The 16921-nt window shown below is 35.9% G+C and overlaps 2 protein-coding genes across 2 annotated transcripts; both read right to left on the bottom strand.

Moving 5' to 3' along the window:
• Positions 1-6177: 6177 nt before the first annotated feature.
• Positions 6178-11509, bottom strand: LOC137723122 (pectin acetylesterase 5-like). The gene is made up of 12 exons (XM_068462290.1): positions 11232-11509; positions 11068-11150; positions 10794-10923; positions 10588-10667; positions 10401-10490; positions 9972-10096; positions 9494-9554; positions 8579-8632; positions 8381-8458; positions 8187-8292; positions 7482-7627; positions 6178-6650 (listed from the first exon to the last, which is right to left on the bottom strand). Exons 1-12 carry the CDS (start codon positions 11470-11472, stop codon positions 6528-6530), a joined length of 1317 nt encoding a protein of 438 aa, XP_068318391.1. The 5' UTR covers positions 11473-11509; the 3' UTR covers positions 6178-6527.
• Positions 11510-12267: 758 nt separating this feature from the next.
• Positions 12268-15745, bottom strand: LOC137723774 (pectin acetylesterase 5-like). The gene is made up of 12 exons (XM_068462966.1): positions 15407-15745; positions 15214-15296; positions 14780-14909; positions 14577-14656; positions 14400-14489; positions 14200-14324; positions 13760-13820; positions 13459-13512; positions 13260-13337; positions 13062-13167; positions 12658-12803; positions 12268-12397 (listed from the first exon to the last, which is right to left on the bottom strand). The coding sequence occupies exons 1-12, from the start codon at positions 15669-15671 to the stop codon at positions 12284-12286; spliced, it is 1332 nt and encodes a 443-aa protein (XP_068319067.1). The 5' UTR covers positions 15672-15745; the 3' UTR covers positions 12268-12283.
• Between the last annotated feature and the right edge of the window lie 1176 nt (positions 15746-16921).

The raw sequence follows: 16921 nt of genomic DNA, 5'->3' as shown, positions 1-16921 counted from the left end.
ACATTTTCTCATATATAATTGTGCTCACCAACCAGAGCAATAAATAGGCCACTTACCAACCGTTTCGGACAGCGGATGAAAGGCAAATGGGGTCCCGTAATTTATAACTCATAATAGACTAACAATAATTTGATTCAAATTTATTTTTGACGAAATTTGAATATAAGATCTCTCATTTATAAGTGAAGAAGAATACCATTTGACCGTAGTACTAAGTGACGATGGAGTCTCGTCATTTAAATTCTTATTTATTTCGCCTGGAATGGTTTTGCTTTGAGTGAGCTATAAATTTTCGGATTCCAAGTGATGAGTTAAATCATATTGGAGTACCTACTAAGTAATATTATGACATCTCCAAAAGAGATGTCAAATTTAAAACATTAAATTGATATTTAATGGCTTATGTGGCAATTTAACATTTTGTACAATTTTTTGATCCACCCAATACGTTGAATAATAATGTCATTTTAAATTTTTGGCTAAATTGGATTAATGGTTTTCGTGATGTTAGGGTAATCGTAAGATAACCCCGGTGATGAAAAAATTCGGATTTAAACTCTCGTGGTGAAGTCTGTTAGGATTCAAGCCAAAATTAATATTTCCGCCAACTTTCCGTTAACCAAAATTAACAATCCTACCCTTCCTCAAATTTTTCCTGCGTTCCCATTACAGAACTCCTAATGGATATGATATACATCCTATTATAAAACTCGGTATGATATTAAACCGTTTACGGTCTCAACAACCAATCGACTCATGCGTACAAGCAGCAGCAAGTAAGATCTCGTTTTGGGAACTATATCAATGAAACAGCAACCAATCAGGCCATTGAACTTGACATCTATAAAATCTGTTTTCTGGAGTTACGAGAAGTAGTCGGATTGCCTCATGAAAGTCTGGTGGTAAAGAGATTTCAAATGAAATATGTGTGCATATGCCAACAAGTATGGATGCACTGTAGGATGTACATCCATGTCACTTAGTTAACCAGGCATAATCGTCACTTTACACACTCAGGGAGAAAATTATATAGAAAATAAGGATAGGTCGTCACATCTAGGTTCGCATCGTTGTTTATGGTCGAGAGATAAATGAAGAAAATATGGATTGAGGATTTTTTTTATTTCCCCCAATGGTTTAATTTTTTGAAAGATATTTTCCTATTGATTTTAGTAGTTGCGTTCAACTCGTCTTCTCTTTATTCTTGTTCTTTTCATTTCCACTTATTCACTTTCACCAAGAAAAGAACGAAAATTCTTGTCAACATTATTTATTTTCTTTTAGCTAACAAACTTCGTTTTAATTATTTGACTCGACTATAGCACACGCGGGTTCATATCATTGTTTTTCTCGTCAAGAGATAAATGAAGAAACTATGAAGTGAGGTTTTTGTTTTTTTCTTTTTTCTTCCATCAATGGTTTAATTTTTTTCAAACATATTTTCTATTGATTTTAGCAGTCGTGTGCATCTCATTTCCCTTTATTCCTGTTTTTTTCTTTCCCACTTCTCATTTTGTCTTTCTTCATGTTCTTTTCTTTTCCACTTATTCACTTTACCAAGACAAGAACGAAAATTCTTGTCAGCATTAATTTTTTTTTTTTTTTTTCTGGAGCTAAGAAACTTCATTTTAATTATTTGACTCGACTCTGTGACATCTAGGTTCACACCGTTGTTTTTGGTCTAGAGATAAATGAAGAGAATATAAATTGATATATATATATTTTTTTTAAATTTCCCCCAGTGGTTTAATTTTTTGAAACATATTTTTTTTTATTGATTTTAGTAGTTGTGTGTATCTCATTTTTCTTTATTCTTATTCTTTTCATTTCTACTTATTCACTTTGCCAAGAAAATAACGAAAATTCTTGCCAACATTATTATTATTATTATTATTATTATTATTAGCTAAGAAACGTCGTTTTAATTATTTGACTCAACTATGTGACACCCGATACGCATCATTGTTTTTCATCGAGAGTTAAATGAAGAAACTATGAATTGAGGTTTTTTTTTTTTTTTTTCCTTCAGTGGTTGAATTTTGTCAAAGATATTTTTCTATTGATTTTAGTAGTCACGTGCATCTCGTTTTCTCTTTATTCCTATTCTTTCTTTTCCACTTCTCCACTTCTTCACTTTACTAAGAAAAGAACAAAAATTCTTGGAAATTTTTTTTAGCTAAGAAACTTCATTTTAATTATTTGACTCAAATGTGACACATTTGTGTGCATCTCATTTTCTCTTTATTCTTGTTCCTTTCTTTTCCACTGATTCACTTTGCCAAGAAAAGAATGAAAATTCTTGTCATTATTGTTTTTTTTTTTAGCTAAGAAACTTCATGTTAATTTTTTTACTCGACTATGTGACACCTGTGTTTGCATCATTGGTTTTTGTCAAGAGATAAATAAAGAAACTATGAATTGAGTTTTTTTTTTCTCTCTCCTAGTGGTTTATTCTATTGATTTTGTACTCGTGCATCTCACTTTCTCTTTTTTCCTGTTCTTTTCTTTTCCACTTATTCACTTTACTAAGAAAAGAACGAAAATTCTTGTCAACGTTTTTTTTTACCTAAGAAACTTCTTTTGAACTATTTGCTCGACTATGTTACACCTGAGTTCGCATTACTGTTTTTCATCAAGAGATAAATGAAGAAAAATGAATTGAGGATTTTTTACCAAGTGGTTTAATTTTTTCAAAGATATTTTTGTATTGATTTTCGTAGTCTCATGCATCTCGCTTTCTCTTTATTCTCGTTCTTTTCTTCTCCACTTATTTACTTTACCAAGAAAAGAATGAAAAATTTTGTCAACATTATTTATTTTTTAATTTTTAGTTAAGAAACTTGATCTGTCTACCTTTTTTGAAAAGGAAAAGGAGAGAGAGAGAGAGAGAGAGAGAGAGAGAGAGAGAGAGAGAGAGAGAGAGAGAGAGAGAGCACCATGTAGTAGTGTGTACATGGGTGATCCTGCTTGCACCATGTAGTAGTGTGTACATGGGTGATCCTGCTTGGTTAAACCGCATCAAGGGATCATACTATTCGATGCATGTCTATGGTTCTGCTTAGTTAATCCACATTGGGGGACCATATGCATTCGAAGGAGGATCATGCTTGGTATATCAGTAATGAGTGATCTCTACCTAGTACTATAGGAAATGGTCCTCTTGGTTAATTCGCATTGGAGGAACACATTATTAGATGCATACCTATGGTCCAGCTTGATTAATTCGTATTGGGGGACCATACGTATTCTAGGGGTGATCATATGCTTCATGTATTCGCGATGACTGATCACTGTTTAGTATTACATGAAATGGTCCTGCTTGGTTAATCCGCTTTGAGGGACCATACGCATTCTAGGAGTAATCATGCTTGATATATCCGTGATAGGTGATCACTATCTAGTATTATAGGAAACGGTCATGCTTGATTAATCCGATGTGGGACCACACCATTAGATCCATGCTTATGAATGTATGATTATGCTTGGTTAATCCACATTAGGGGACCATATGTATTTTAAAGGTGATCATGTTCGGTAAATCCACGATGGTAAATTTTAAGCTTCATGTACTCTATATTTACAATTATTTCCAATTTTTTATTATCAAATCTTGAGAAAATAATCTCGAGATTTGATTGAGAGCAAGTTTGAAAAGAAATGTATCTTAAAAATGTGATAAGTGGTGAGCAAATTCAGACTCTTTCAGATTGGGATCCATCATGAGGTTGTTGAAATGGTTTAGGCAAATATGGTAGCTAGGGAGGACCTAATATGGAAGTTGACAAAGTAAAATGGTGTAAATTATCTAATTGGATTTGGGACATTGAGTGCAGTCGCACATTATGTAGATAATCCAATTTGAAATAGAAATAAATTATGAGTGAGATATTGTCAAACACTATTGTTATGTTTTATAATTGGAAACCAAATGAAATCTCATATTTTTATTTTCTCATATATCTCCTTGCTCGATATATGCTACATCTATAATCGTACGTGATTATAATCATAACAATGAAAACCCTTATAATCGTACATGATTGACGATATTGAGGATTTTCATTAGCGACGAGGTCTCTTGACTACATTTTAGGTGAGGAAGATGTTGATGCATTGCAGCACAATTTTGTCACATGGGAAAGACATTTTGGACAAGACCAAACTAGCTAGTTTGCATGAGGTCGTTAATCATGGATGCCCAAATTCTTCGTAACTCTTTTAGAAATTGTCTTACTTAGGGCTGGTTGGTCGTATAGCTGTGTTTTGAAAAAAAAAAAAAAAAAATTTCTGTTGTGCTGTGAGAATAAGCTGTGAAATAAAGTAGTAAGGTGTTTGGTAAATTTTTTTTAAAAGTGCTTTTGGGGAAAAAAAAAAAAAAAAAGTATTATAGTGTTTGATAAAATTTTTCACAAAACAGTTGTGATTGTGTAAAATGACAAAAAAAAGTATAATACTAAATTTGTCATTAATTTAATTTTCTTAACAAATAAAATTATTAAATATACTTTATTTTTAAAAGAAAAATATTTATAAACTTTATCTTAAACATATAATCCAACGTTTAACAAGAAATCATAATCCAACATTCAACATATAATCCAACACTTATGCTGCTTCACATTTTCAGCTTTTTTTCACCCAAAACAGTGAAAATAAGCTGTTTTTAAGTGTTTACCAAACACATTTTTGAACTCAGCTTTTTTGTATAGTATACCCACTTTTTATAAAAGCACTTCAGTACCAAACCAGCACTTAGTCATATTGGACCGGACCATAAAATTAACTAACTACTGCAATGTTTTCCAATATATTTTTGAAATCCCTATTTGCTACTTAATAGTTATTTTGAGAGTAAATTGTAGCAATGGTTCATTAATTTTAACTCAATTGGAACAATGGTCCCTCAACTAAAAATCTATTACCATTGGTTCTCAACTCATCAAAACGCGCAGCTATGGTCCCTCAACTAAAAATCCATTACCATTGGTCCCTCAACTTTAATCCAACTAAAAATCCATTACCATTGGTCTCTCAACTTTAATCCAATTGGAGAAATGGTCCCTCAATTTTAACCCAATTGAACCAATGATCCCTCAACTTTAACCCAATTGTAGCAATGGTCCTTCCAACATAACTCATTTTCACAAAGCCTGACTAAATTGACGAAAATGACCATAGCTACATGTTTTGATGAGTTGAGGGACCCCAATTGTAGTAATGGTCCTTCCAACATAACTTATGTTGACAAAATTCTAATGAAGTTGATGAAAATGACCATAGCTACACATTTTGATGTGTTGAGGGACCAATGCTAATGGATTTTTAGTTAAGGAATCATTGCTACAATTTGATTAAAATTAAGGGACCATTGCTACAATTTACTTTTATTTTGACCTAATTTGCCTATGAAATTAACTGTTTGTGTTGCATTTTTCCCTCCACCACCAAATCCGACTAAAATCTGTTAAATTTGAAGATGTAGCACATGATGTTCACCATGCGAGAGACAAAAAGTTGTACCGCTATGTTTGCCTAGAGATGTTCCAAGTGCCAAATTTCTCCTTAAAAGTCATTTTGGGACGACCTATCTCTTAACAATCAATTCTTGTGTCTCACCTTACCTTTCACCTTCATACCCGTAACAAATTCATTAAATTTGACGATGTGGCGCATTGAGGTTCACTTTTTTGCTGAAGTGTGGCCATGAGGAGAAAGGTCGTCTATTTGGCACCCAGAACTGGTACATGGGAGAGGGGGTTGGAAACAAAGATTGGTCAGGGTTAGCATGACAAATTAGAGATGGGTAGGAGGTGTCTTATGTGTTTAGGTCCGCACAGACATGTGGTTCGTTGTCGGACCCAAATTTCTCACACAAGACACCAGAAAATTTAACATATTTTTTTACAGACTTAACAGTAGCAGGCAAAGCAAGACGTTAAAAGGATCCAAACTACAAACTACAGAATGCGTATGAAGTTCTTCAAAGTCTCAAAACTTATAATCAACAAATACCCCAAATATTTCTTACTTAGTTTCCTTCGGACATCGATAAAAGTCCAACGATTCATCTATTTCCCTTGTAGTTGGCAACCAATTAAATGAAGTGATACTCTGTAAAGCCAGGCATCTTCGTCACAGGTAATGCAGGTTAAAACCTTTGGTTCCACACCCTGAGAGAAACAGAAAAATAAACTTTGGGGAAACATAATTAAAGGATGTAATCCTCAAATTGCAACGAAAAAAATAGTTACTACAAACGCAAGCATGAGAATCCGGAAAGCAAGGTACAAACATAGTAACATCATAAAGTTGTTTAAGAAGTATCATTACTACATTGAAAGGAAAACATTTCAACTGGTTGATATGGAAATTAGAGGATGTGTTGCTTCTCTATGTAAACAAGTGAAGATGTGATATCAATGTATAAACCGTTTTTTCTCTTCGTTTTCCCTTTTTCTGCTACACACCTTCATTGTCAATTTCTACAGATGGACCTACCAGAAATTTGGAAGCGTTCTTGAGTTCAATCAACCTCGTGAGAAAGCAGTGAAATTCATATGATAGCAGGTGGGATTGCATGGGAATGGACAGTCAATTTGCTTTACTGCATTTCGACCGAAGTACCAGTCGCCCACAGATTCTGCAATTGTCTATCAAAGTCCAAACCGGTCAGATAACAAGTTCAGCATGAAAGATGACAGAAAACCATTTGTTTTCAAACAATAAAGTTAAGCAGATTTTAATGCCGTAATGCCAGACTCGTGGTATTTAGGCATTCAGTTGCATGAACAGAAACATTTATAAGAATACAACATACATACATATATGTATATTTCGAAAACCTCAAGGAAAGTGAGCAAACAAGCAAAGGGGGCGAAGATCATTAAACTTTCATGATTTCATCATATCTCCAGTCTCTGTATTTTCGTTGCTAAATCTTTTTCTGGAAAGCAAAGTACAAAAGATATCCATGGCATGCATGTTTACATAACAAAGAACAATTACTACATTGAAAGCACAAAGAACATTACATTAAAAAGTCTCCCCTCCTCTATGAAAAAGCCTTGTAACATGATGGCAAGTATAAACTGTTATTCCATTTTCTTCACACCTTGTCTCTATTTTTTTCCGGTTTGATAAACACCTTCCTTCTAAATGTGTACAGGGATAGAAGCATGGACAATAAGGGAAGATTTCCGCCAGGAAGTAAAGATATAAAGTTGGGAATAATCCACTATAAAGTTGGAAGTTTTCTTGAGTTCAATAAAAACGTGAGAGACCAGTGAGATTTATACGATAGAAGGTGGGATTGCATGGAAATGGGCAGTCAATCTGCTTTACCACATTCCAACTAAAGTACCAATCACCCACAGACTCCGTAATTTTCTATGAAAGTTCAAATCAGTCAGAAAAGTAGTTTAAAAATGACAGAAAACCATTTGTATTCCAATAAAGGAATGAGATGATTAAAATTTCCACACCTTATTGTTTAATCGTGGAGAAGTGGGTGAATGCCATGTCTCGGTTATCCACGTCTGGCAATGAATATAACATGAATTTATAAACATTCCTCCTTCCATATTTTTTTGGAATTCAGTCAGTGCTTTCAGCATAGAATCACGGAAACCTGTATGAAATAAGTTGATACATTAATCTGCCACAATATTCTGTATAATTACACTTCATTACAGAACGAATTGCAAGGACCTATCTATGGACCCTATTTTTCGATTGACAAGAAGCATGAAGCTAGTGAAATATACATGTAAGATGAACCAATACTATAATCCCCTAGTTTGACAATGTACATCTGTGAAGTTGACGTTAGTAATGCCCACTCTTGAAACTTGCAACTGTAAAAGATGCTGGTTTATGGTCCACAAACTCTAGGATTCTTAGGGTAACATTTTTCATAGGATATTTTAAATGCAATGTGATGAGAAGACCCAAAACTTTCTGCTCATCACAGCATGCAGTGTGCAAATATGCTGGTTTATAGTCCACAAAAATCTATAGATGGTTACGATCAACCGCTAGAATTAACAATTATCAGATCACTGGGATAGTAGCGCGTGAAGAGCGGGTCACAAGCATGCTTAGCTACAAAGAGTTGGACCAGCATTACATGTATGTGATTTTCCTGGACAGTCAGGCATATATAATTTGGTCTTCTCAAATTTAATTACCATGTAGTATTTCAAGCTGGCTGGGATTGCAATTGTGAATGTTCAGTTTACAATTTTTCCAATGGCCATGTGGATCTGCTGCTTCAGGTATCAATATATGTTGTACCTAATGTCATAATATTAGGAAATGAGAAAAGAATGCAAATCAATTTCTGATAACAAGTAAATGAAGCTTCGGTTCTGAAGAAAATTACCTGCCAAAAATCATAAGCTGGGTTGACAAGAAACACTGGGGTATTAATGTGTTTAATAACTTCTTCAGGAAATAGACACTGGTGTAGAAGTTCACAACAAAAAATGGGGGCTTTGTGTTATAAATCATAACCGAGCAGAAAAATAAGAAGCTATAAAATTTGACTATTTGGCACTATATAGAGGAAAAGAACAACTACCTTTGCTGGTTCCATCCTCGAAAGACAATCCTTGTGCAAACTTTTTGATAAACCCTGACAGCGCGACAGAAAATAAGCAAGAGAAAGCAATGAAGGTACTGTTTAATGGCTTACGTCCTAAAGCCTCCCGCTAAAGATTTAATTTTCATTAAGTGATATAGACCAAGATAAATGAAACCCTTTCTCATATATGATGTGTCAGACTCACAAAAAAGAACAAGCAGATGGACCCAAATAAATTAAAAACATATCGACTAGATTTTACATCTAATAATCAAATGGTGGATCCTGCAGATCTGACAGTGTCAGCATTTGATAGTAATTAAATTTCTATAAAAAAACATAGAGTGATAAAAAAAATATAAAGATTATATAAGCTAGTAATAGCACTGTTCTAAAAATCCCTGCCTAGGCGCTAGGCGGCTGGCCACCGCCCCGATTAATGCCTAGGCGTTTGAAAATTAAGAAAGGGCGCCTAGACCTGCTGAGGCGCCCGCCTAGACCACCTAGGCACCCACCTAGGTTGCGACTCACTTAGGCAGAAAATAAATAACTTTCATTTTGCATTTTATTTTTTTTCAATAAATTGTAAGAGACGTTGAATACTTAAATGAGCACACATAATATGCTTGTTCCCCATGCTTTCATTATGTTCCAATGCTTCATAATATATGTGTCATTCTATTTTGTAGTTTATGATGAAATTATATATATTTTAAGTATACACATACACTTATTTACACGAACTATAATGGATTTAGTTAAATCCGCCTAGTCCGCCTAGGCGCCCGCAACCCCGCCTAGCCGCCTAGGCACTAGGGCCAGCTCGCCGCCTAGGCGCTAGGGCCAGCTCGCCGCCCGACTAGCGCCTAGCGTCTTTTAGAACCTTGAGTAATAGTAAAGATCAAAGCTAACCTGAAGGATGGCAACGTCATTATAGAAAGACCTCATCGTCCGATGCTGGAGAACATCTTCCCTGAAATGTAGCAAACAGAAAATGGCTCAAAACTTTCCCTCTTTCTCTCTCTACAGCTCCTATTTCTTTATGAATTCACTATCCTGAGCATAGAGGATGCACTAGATAGGAAAAAAGGGAAAAGCATCATACCTGCAAACAATTTAAAAAATCCTACTTTAACTTGATAGGAAGAATTTTAATCATTTTAGAAAAATGTGGTACAAAGGTGTTCCATTTTGATAGGTCTCATATTCTGACGTATGAAAATGAGAGAGTAGAATCTGGCAACACCATCATTTTATGAAATTTATGATTTAGGAGATATTAAGCGTACACAAAGAAATATGATCCTTGTATAATCCTAGAAAAATTTCATCTTGAACAGGTTCACTAAAAGATGTAGGTGCCGAAGGCACTAGTACACAAAAAACATACTCATCAAGGAAAAAACCTGCATCAGCAAGACATTTGACAGTTGCATCCTTTGGCAGAAGACGTCGAAAGTCATCACAATGTATAAGAGTCGCTAACCCACCGGCAGAGCATCCTGAAAGAAGTGCCTGTAAGAGTGCCACTCATACATATTAGCAGAAAAAGACCATTCACTGTAATAATCTCGATGAGTAGCTTTAAATTAGCTCATGGTGGAAAACAATACTTTTCTTGCGGAAAATGTTATTACAATTACTGGACCAATCATATCATTATAATACCAATGAAACAAGCTCTTAGAACGAGAGTGGAAAAGACATTTTGTATAGTCATAATCATCGATACATGCATAGAAAATTTCTGATGTTTAAAAGCTGTGAACTGCAGTTCATATTATTCAAATAGAGCTTAACCGAAGTAAGCACGAGATACCTCTTTCACTTTTGACAAGCCAATTGACAAGAGTTCATCCATAACTGCTTCCCAGATGAGCTGGCCCCTAAAAAAAGGTCCTGATCCAATCTATGAAATAGAAGAACAGCCAATGCTAAAATAACAGCTTACATTCTTCCATTTATAAAATTAAAACAAGGCAGCAAAATCTCCAAACACAATGCACCTTAGACTCATTTTCCGGGTGGCCAGCGAAGGATCCGCCATCACAGTATCGGATTTTGACTTTGTTCCAGTTAAAGAATTCTAGAGAATGCTCCAAACAATGAATTGAATCACATCAATTAGATGGCCAACAACTTAGATTGAGCTAGAATTACAAAACGAAGCGTTACGGGAATAAAAGTAGCAGCCGAATAAAATCAAGCTTACCAGGATTTTGTGATGGATGAGAGCTCAAAATCCCAGAAAAGGGAACTCGACGATCCATGTAATTAGAAGACCCTAGTAGAGTACCTTTGCGCCAAGAACACAATTCAATCGAATTGCACCAACCTCCACCCTACATTTTCGATTTTTGAACCAAACCCATCACACAATTTTCCTTTCTAAACATAAAAATCTACTAGCATATGCATATTCACTGAAATTGAATGGAACAATTTGTGTTAGACCTGTAAAAAAGGCACAGGGATAGAATTTTGACCTCAATGTGAAGCAGCCAATTGTTGGCGCCGGATCCGAATCCCTTCCTGAAATGGTAACCAGGGGCAGTCCCGTCCAAACAAACTGCAAAACCAAAATTCAAATAATTAGGGGGAGAGAGATGATAGAAAGAGATTGGAAAGTAGAGGGGATGGGATTGAGTACAGGCGCCTCTATCTTTGGCGTTGCGCAGCAAGGTCAAGTCGACGAAATCGAAGGCGGCGGCGTTGGGAAGAAACGGGCGGGAGATTTCGGAGTCTGGTTCGTCACGCCAAGAGTTGGAGAGGAGAGTGAGAGCGAAGGCGATAACGGTACATCCGATGGCAGCGATTGCCCAGTCCTTGTTGGCCCACCTTCGCCACCATAGAAGGCTGCGAAGCCTGGGATTCGCCATTGGCCCCACCATCAATTGACTGACTGCCTCCGGTGCTCTGCTCACGCAGTCAAACGGACACTGAAAAATTAACTGCCAATTTTCATTTTGTTTTATTTTGTTTTTGGTTTTTGGTTTTTTAATTTTACTTTAATTTTTTTGTTTATTTGTTTTGCTTTTCTTGCAAGAAACAATGTTTAATAGAATAAATCCATAGAATGAGGTAGCGTATTATTATCAACCAAAAAAAAAGGAAAAGGTAGGCCATTATTTTCAGACCAAAAAGAAAGGTAGCATTATTTTGAAGCATAGAAAAAAATTTTGCATATTAAAAGAAAATGTCAGATTCTGAACACACAATCAACCGTTAATTCGCATGAGATGATTCTCAATGAGCACGTAATATAAAAACTAGAGCCCTTTTGCTTTAGCTTATGGACTAGATATAGAGCTTGTAGCTCAAGAAACTAGTTTTAAAATTTTCAATTTAGTATTTATGATTCAACGCTTCAAATTTAACGAGTAAAATTAATACAAGATTAAATCATTACACGTACATTATCGTCTTTTTATACACAGCTACATCACTAAGCTGTAGCAAAATGGTCCCTAGCCTTTGAATGTAAAAAACAATGTTTCCTCCTCCATGTAAAAAGAAGTGACAGCAGCTATAAACTGGTTTAAATTTTCTCTACACACCCTCGTTCTCAATATCTACAGCGATAGGATCCTGCTTGGAGTCTGGACAAGGAGGATATAGAATTTTCACTAGGGTGAACTGAGGCTCCAAAGATCTACAGTTCGGAACAACAGTTGAAAAGTTGAAAGCGTTTCTTGAGTTCAATCAATCTCGAGTGAAATTCACATTGTAGCAGGTCGGATTGCATGGAAACGGGCAGTCTATTAGCTTCGCTGCACTTCGATTGAAGTACCAGTCCCCCACAGACTCTGCAATTGTCTATTCGGAATAGCAAAGCTCAAAACAGTCAGATGCCGAGTTTAGTTAAGAAAGTGACAGAAAACCAAGAAACAAATGAAAGAAAAACAGATTTTGATTTGATAACACTAAGCAGCTTAAGCTTATGGTATTTATGCTTTCATCTGTCTCACAGAGAAATATACGGCTGGGATGATAGAACTTCCGTCACCATGCTTGAGTTAACAAGAAATCTCCATATGATAACGGCATTCGAATACAAATGATAAAACTGTCCTCACCTTGTTGTTTATCCTTAAAGATTTCGGCGAATTCCATATCTCAGTCATCAATGTCTGGCAATGAATAAAGCAAGAACTTATAAACATTCCTCCTTCCTTATTTTTCTCGAAATCATTCAACGCCTTCAGCAGAGATCCCCTGAAACCTGTACAAAATGAATCGAGTTAATTTTGCCACGGTATTTTGTTTACAGCTATTCTTCGTTATACAACCAATTAGTGTCCAATGAATGAATCATATTTTCCATAAAGGAGGCCTCGAGCTAGTGATGCTGCAGGTAATGCCCGCTGATTGCATTTGCAATTGGTAGAAAGACAGTAAGAATCCTAGTTTCAATGTAACATAACATGAAGACCCTGAACAAAAATCTACCTTTTGACTAACGAAAGTGGTATATACATACCTAGAAGTATTTCAACCTGAGTAGAATTGCAATTATAAATGTTCAGTCTGCACTTTTCCCAGTAGCTATGTGGATCAGATGCTTTAGGTATCAAGGTATTTTGTATCTAATGATCATCACATACGAAAAAAGAGAAAAGGGATGTAAGTCAAATTCAGATGGTAAGCAAATGAAGCTTTGACTTCTGAGGAAGCTTACTTGCCAAAAATCATAAGCTGATTGAACGAGGAACACGGGGGTTTTGATGTTTTTAACAATTTCTTCAGGAAAGATACACTACATAAAAGTTCACAACAAATGATTGGGGCTGTGTTAAAAACCATAACCTAGAGGAAAAATAAGAACATCCCAAATTTAACCATTGGTACCATATAAAAAAGAAGAAAATAAAATCTACCCTATCTGGTTCCATTCTTGCAACACAATCCTTGTTCAAACTTTTCGCTAACCCCTGACACAGCGTGAATAAGAAAATCAGTATGACATGCCAGAGTCTAAAATAAGAATTAACAGATGTACCATATTAAAGATTGAAAATTATATTGACACATGATGTTACACCTCATTCATTCCATCCGTCAAACCCAACAACCCTACACTATCACCTAGGTAGTAACTAAAGTTATACCCAAAAACTAGGATAAGTATCACCAAGAAAGGGATTGTATAAGCTAGTATCGTCAATGTTAGAGCATAACCTGAAGGTTGACAACATCACGAAAGAGAGATCTCACGGTAGGATTGTGGAGAACATCTTTCCTGAAATGTACGAAACAGAATGTAGCTATGTGATCACTTGTAAGAGCACAGATGATGCTTTAAGAAAAAGGGCTTTATACACGTAGAACAAGTAGTTAGTAAGACCTTGCAAGAATTTCAACATTCCTAGTGTAGCTTGAGAGGGAGAATTGCAAATTTGATAGAAAAGAGAATGGTTCAAAGGTGTTCGATTGTGATAGGTCTTATTTCCTAATGTATGAACTAGGAACAGTAGAATAAGGAAACAGCAAAGATAAGAACGAAATTATGGCCCTCGAAAAGTTCACATGTGAAAATCTATGATCCTAGAAAAACTTCATGCTAAGCAGATTAGCTAAAAGATGTTGGTGCAGAAGGAACTGGTATGCATAAAACATACTCATCAAGAAAAAAACCCGCATCGCCTAGACATTTGACAGTGGCATCCTTAGGCAAAAGATGTCGAAATTCATCACAATGTATAAGAGCTGCCAACCCACCGGAAGAGCATCCCGAAAGAAGGGCCTGTAAGATTGTTGTTCACACACATTATTGCTTCCCAAAAGAAGGGCCCAAAAGACTGGCCTGTAAGATTGATACCTGTTCCGCTTTTGATAAGCCCAATGACAACAGTTCATCCATAATTGCTTCCCAGATGAGCCGGCCCCTAAAGAAAAGTTCCGTTCCATTCTATACCATTGAAGAGCAATAAAAACTCCATTAATAAAATTACTACTGATTCTCAAACAGGGCAGAAAATCTCCAAACATAACTTACCTTCAACTCATTATCAGGGTGACCGGCTATAAATGCGCCATCACAATACTGTATTCTGACTCGGTTCCAGTTAAAGAATCCTAGAGAATGCTCCAAAATTGGAATTGAATCACATCAGTTAACAGTTTAACTTGACATTGAGTTAAAACTACAAATAATTAAGCATTATGGTGATCGTACAAATAATTAAGCATTATGGTGACCAGGATTATGGTCAGGGTGAGGGCTTAAAATCCCAGTAAAGTGAACTCGACGTCCCATATGTTTGGAAGATCCTAAATGCATATGTTTACGCAAAATACATGATTCTATTGTGTTGCACCAACCTCCACCCTACATTTCAACATTTCAACCTAATAAATCCATTACACATAGGTTTTTCATCTTAATAAACAAACCAACTAGAACATGTAAATGCAATGAATTGAACAAAACAATTGCAAGAAATATGCACAAACAGAATTGGTTACAAAATTTTAAAGAAATAATTAATTGGGAAACATAACGCATGTAACACTAAGGTTTAGGGCATTTTATTGTCTGTTTAGTATCCGTCCAATTCCAGTTTCGATTAAAAGTTCATAACCAGTTATCTCTGCGCCTTTCCAACAACATAAGAATTTTGAAATGTTAAGACCTCAATGAAAAGTAGCCAATTTTTGGCGCCGGATCCAAATCCCTTTTGAAAATGGTAGCCAGGCAAACTTCCATCTAAACAAACTGCAAAACCATAAATTAAACAAGAGGGTAATCAAATCAAGGAGAAATTAATTAGGAGCTGAAACACATGGTAATTAAAATTTGATTAGCGAAGGGTTACGGTGCAGTACGGGCGCCTCTATCTTTGGCGCTGTGCAACAATGTCAGGTCGATCAAATCGGAGGTGGTGATGCGATGAAATGAGTTCGCGATGTTGGACTCCGGCTCGGAACTCCGATAGTAGGAGGCGACAGAGAGTGCGAAGAGGAAGACGAAGACGGCGAATCCGACGGCGGCGATTGCCCAGCCACGCTTGGCCCACTGCATCCACCACAGCGGGCCGCGAAGCCCAGAAATATTCGCCATAGAATTTGACCCGACTCTCTCCACCACCATGGCTCGTCAGTGTTTGAGGTTCGAGGTTGCAGAGAGACGTAACTTCCATGGCTTGCATTTCAAGCTACCTCCGATTTCCGTGGCTTTCAACTTGTGACCTTGCTAGCTCGTGGCGCGTGAACAACGGAAGATCACTGTTGAGTGTTGACCACGGTCAACCAAACGCATAATACCCTTCATATTTTTCAAGCTAAAATCAATTATCTCGTTACAAAGTGTTTTTAAAATGATTTTGAAAACGCCTTTAATAAAATTGATTTTGATTTTCAAAAATACTTTAAATGTTTTTTAGAAAAAGCACCAGATTTGTGCTTATTGTATAAATCAATTCTAGTATTTTTTTTCAAGATCCATTTGGATTTTTACTACGAATGGATTTCAAAACATTTTCACTAAAAACGTCTTCAATCATTTTAGAAATACTTCCAAACGAACAATGTTAGCCAACGTGAATTAATTTGCTTGGTTTGGGTAGTGGCTCGATCTGTTATAGATCGGTTGATCTACCCTTGAGCAGTGTCTCTTCTCTTCTTGGGTTTTCTATTACGGCATTTGGAGTATTTTTGTTCACCACCACTAACTATGGTGATACTCATCTCCACCTAAGAACCTGACACGCGTCCTTATACTTAACAAGTTTACTAGGGGTTAGAAAATGTAACACATGGCAACCAATAAGGTGTATAATAAACATACACGAAAGTTAATGTAGTTGAGCAAAAATGCACCCTTATTTAGAAGGAATGAGGTTTGACCAAAAAATTTAGAAGGAATGGGACTTTGAATTATTTTAATTCTTGAGTTCCCTTGTTTACTAAAATATGGATATGAGAATCATTTTACTCGTTAACTTTTTGTTAGGTTTACTTGCACATAAAGAATCGGAAAAATACAACTTTTTCCATCGTTATCAAATACCTAAAAATCAGGAATCAAATCGACTAGAGAGAATTGTTCTGATTCCCTTTCCTTCTCGCATTTTTAAACCCTCTTATTCATTCATTTTCTCATTTTCGCTTAAGTAAGGATATTTAGACACATTGCTTAGTGCAAGTCGGTCCCACATGAAGTGGTAGAGCCCATTGCTACTAGATATTATCGATCGTGTGATCAATTTTACGTGTCTACATTCGCGTTATTGTTTCGAATGTTAAAAACTATTGAGCAAACAGCCTGGATTTCCGCATTAACATGGGATGGAAACAATGAAAATATGATTCAAATTCATATGGGTAAGGAAAAACAAAGCT

The sequence above is a fragment of the Pyrus communis genome, chromosome 17 (genome assembly GCF_963583255.1).
Source record: "Pyrus communis chromosome 17, drPyrComm1.1, whole genome shotgun sequence".
Taxonomy (NCBI): Eukaryota; Viridiplantae; Streptophyta; class Magnoliopsida; order Rosales; family Rosaceae; genus Pyrus; species Pyrus communis.
The sequence above is the reverse complement of the archived record's forward strand: the minus strand, read 5'-3'. Positions and strand labels throughout refer to the sequence as shown.

What these genes read in the sequence shown, in the direction of transcription:
- LOC137723122 (XM_068462290.1), bottom strand. Translation starts at nt 11,472, where the DNA reads ATGGTGGGGCCAATGGCGAATCCCAGGCTTCGCAGCCTTCTATGGTGG. An exon ending in GCTTGTCAAAAGTGAAAGAG is followed by an intron (nt 10,097 to 10,400) that starts GTATCTCGTGCT and finishes GCACTCTTACAG; the next exon opens with GCACTTCTTTCAGGATGCTC. An exon ending in CCAGCTTGAAATACTACATG is followed by an intron (nt 7,628 to 8,186) that starts GTAATTAAATTT and finishes TATTTCATACAG; the next exon opens with GTTTCCGTGATTCTATGCTG.
- LOC137723774 (XM_068462966.1), bottom strand. Translation starts at nt 15,671, where the DNA reads ATGGTGGTGGAGAGAGTCGGGTCAAATTCTATGGCGAATATTTCTGGG. An exon ending in GCTTATCAAAAGCGGAACAG is followed by an intron (nt 14,325 to 14,399) that starts GTATCAATCTTA and finishes ACAATCTTACAG; the next exon opens with GCCCTTCTTTCGGGATGCTC. An exon ending in TCAGGTTGAAATACTTCTAG is followed by an intron (nt 12,804 to 13,061) that starts GTATGTATATAC and finishes CATTTTGTACAG; the next exon opens with GTTTCAGGGGATCTCTGCTG.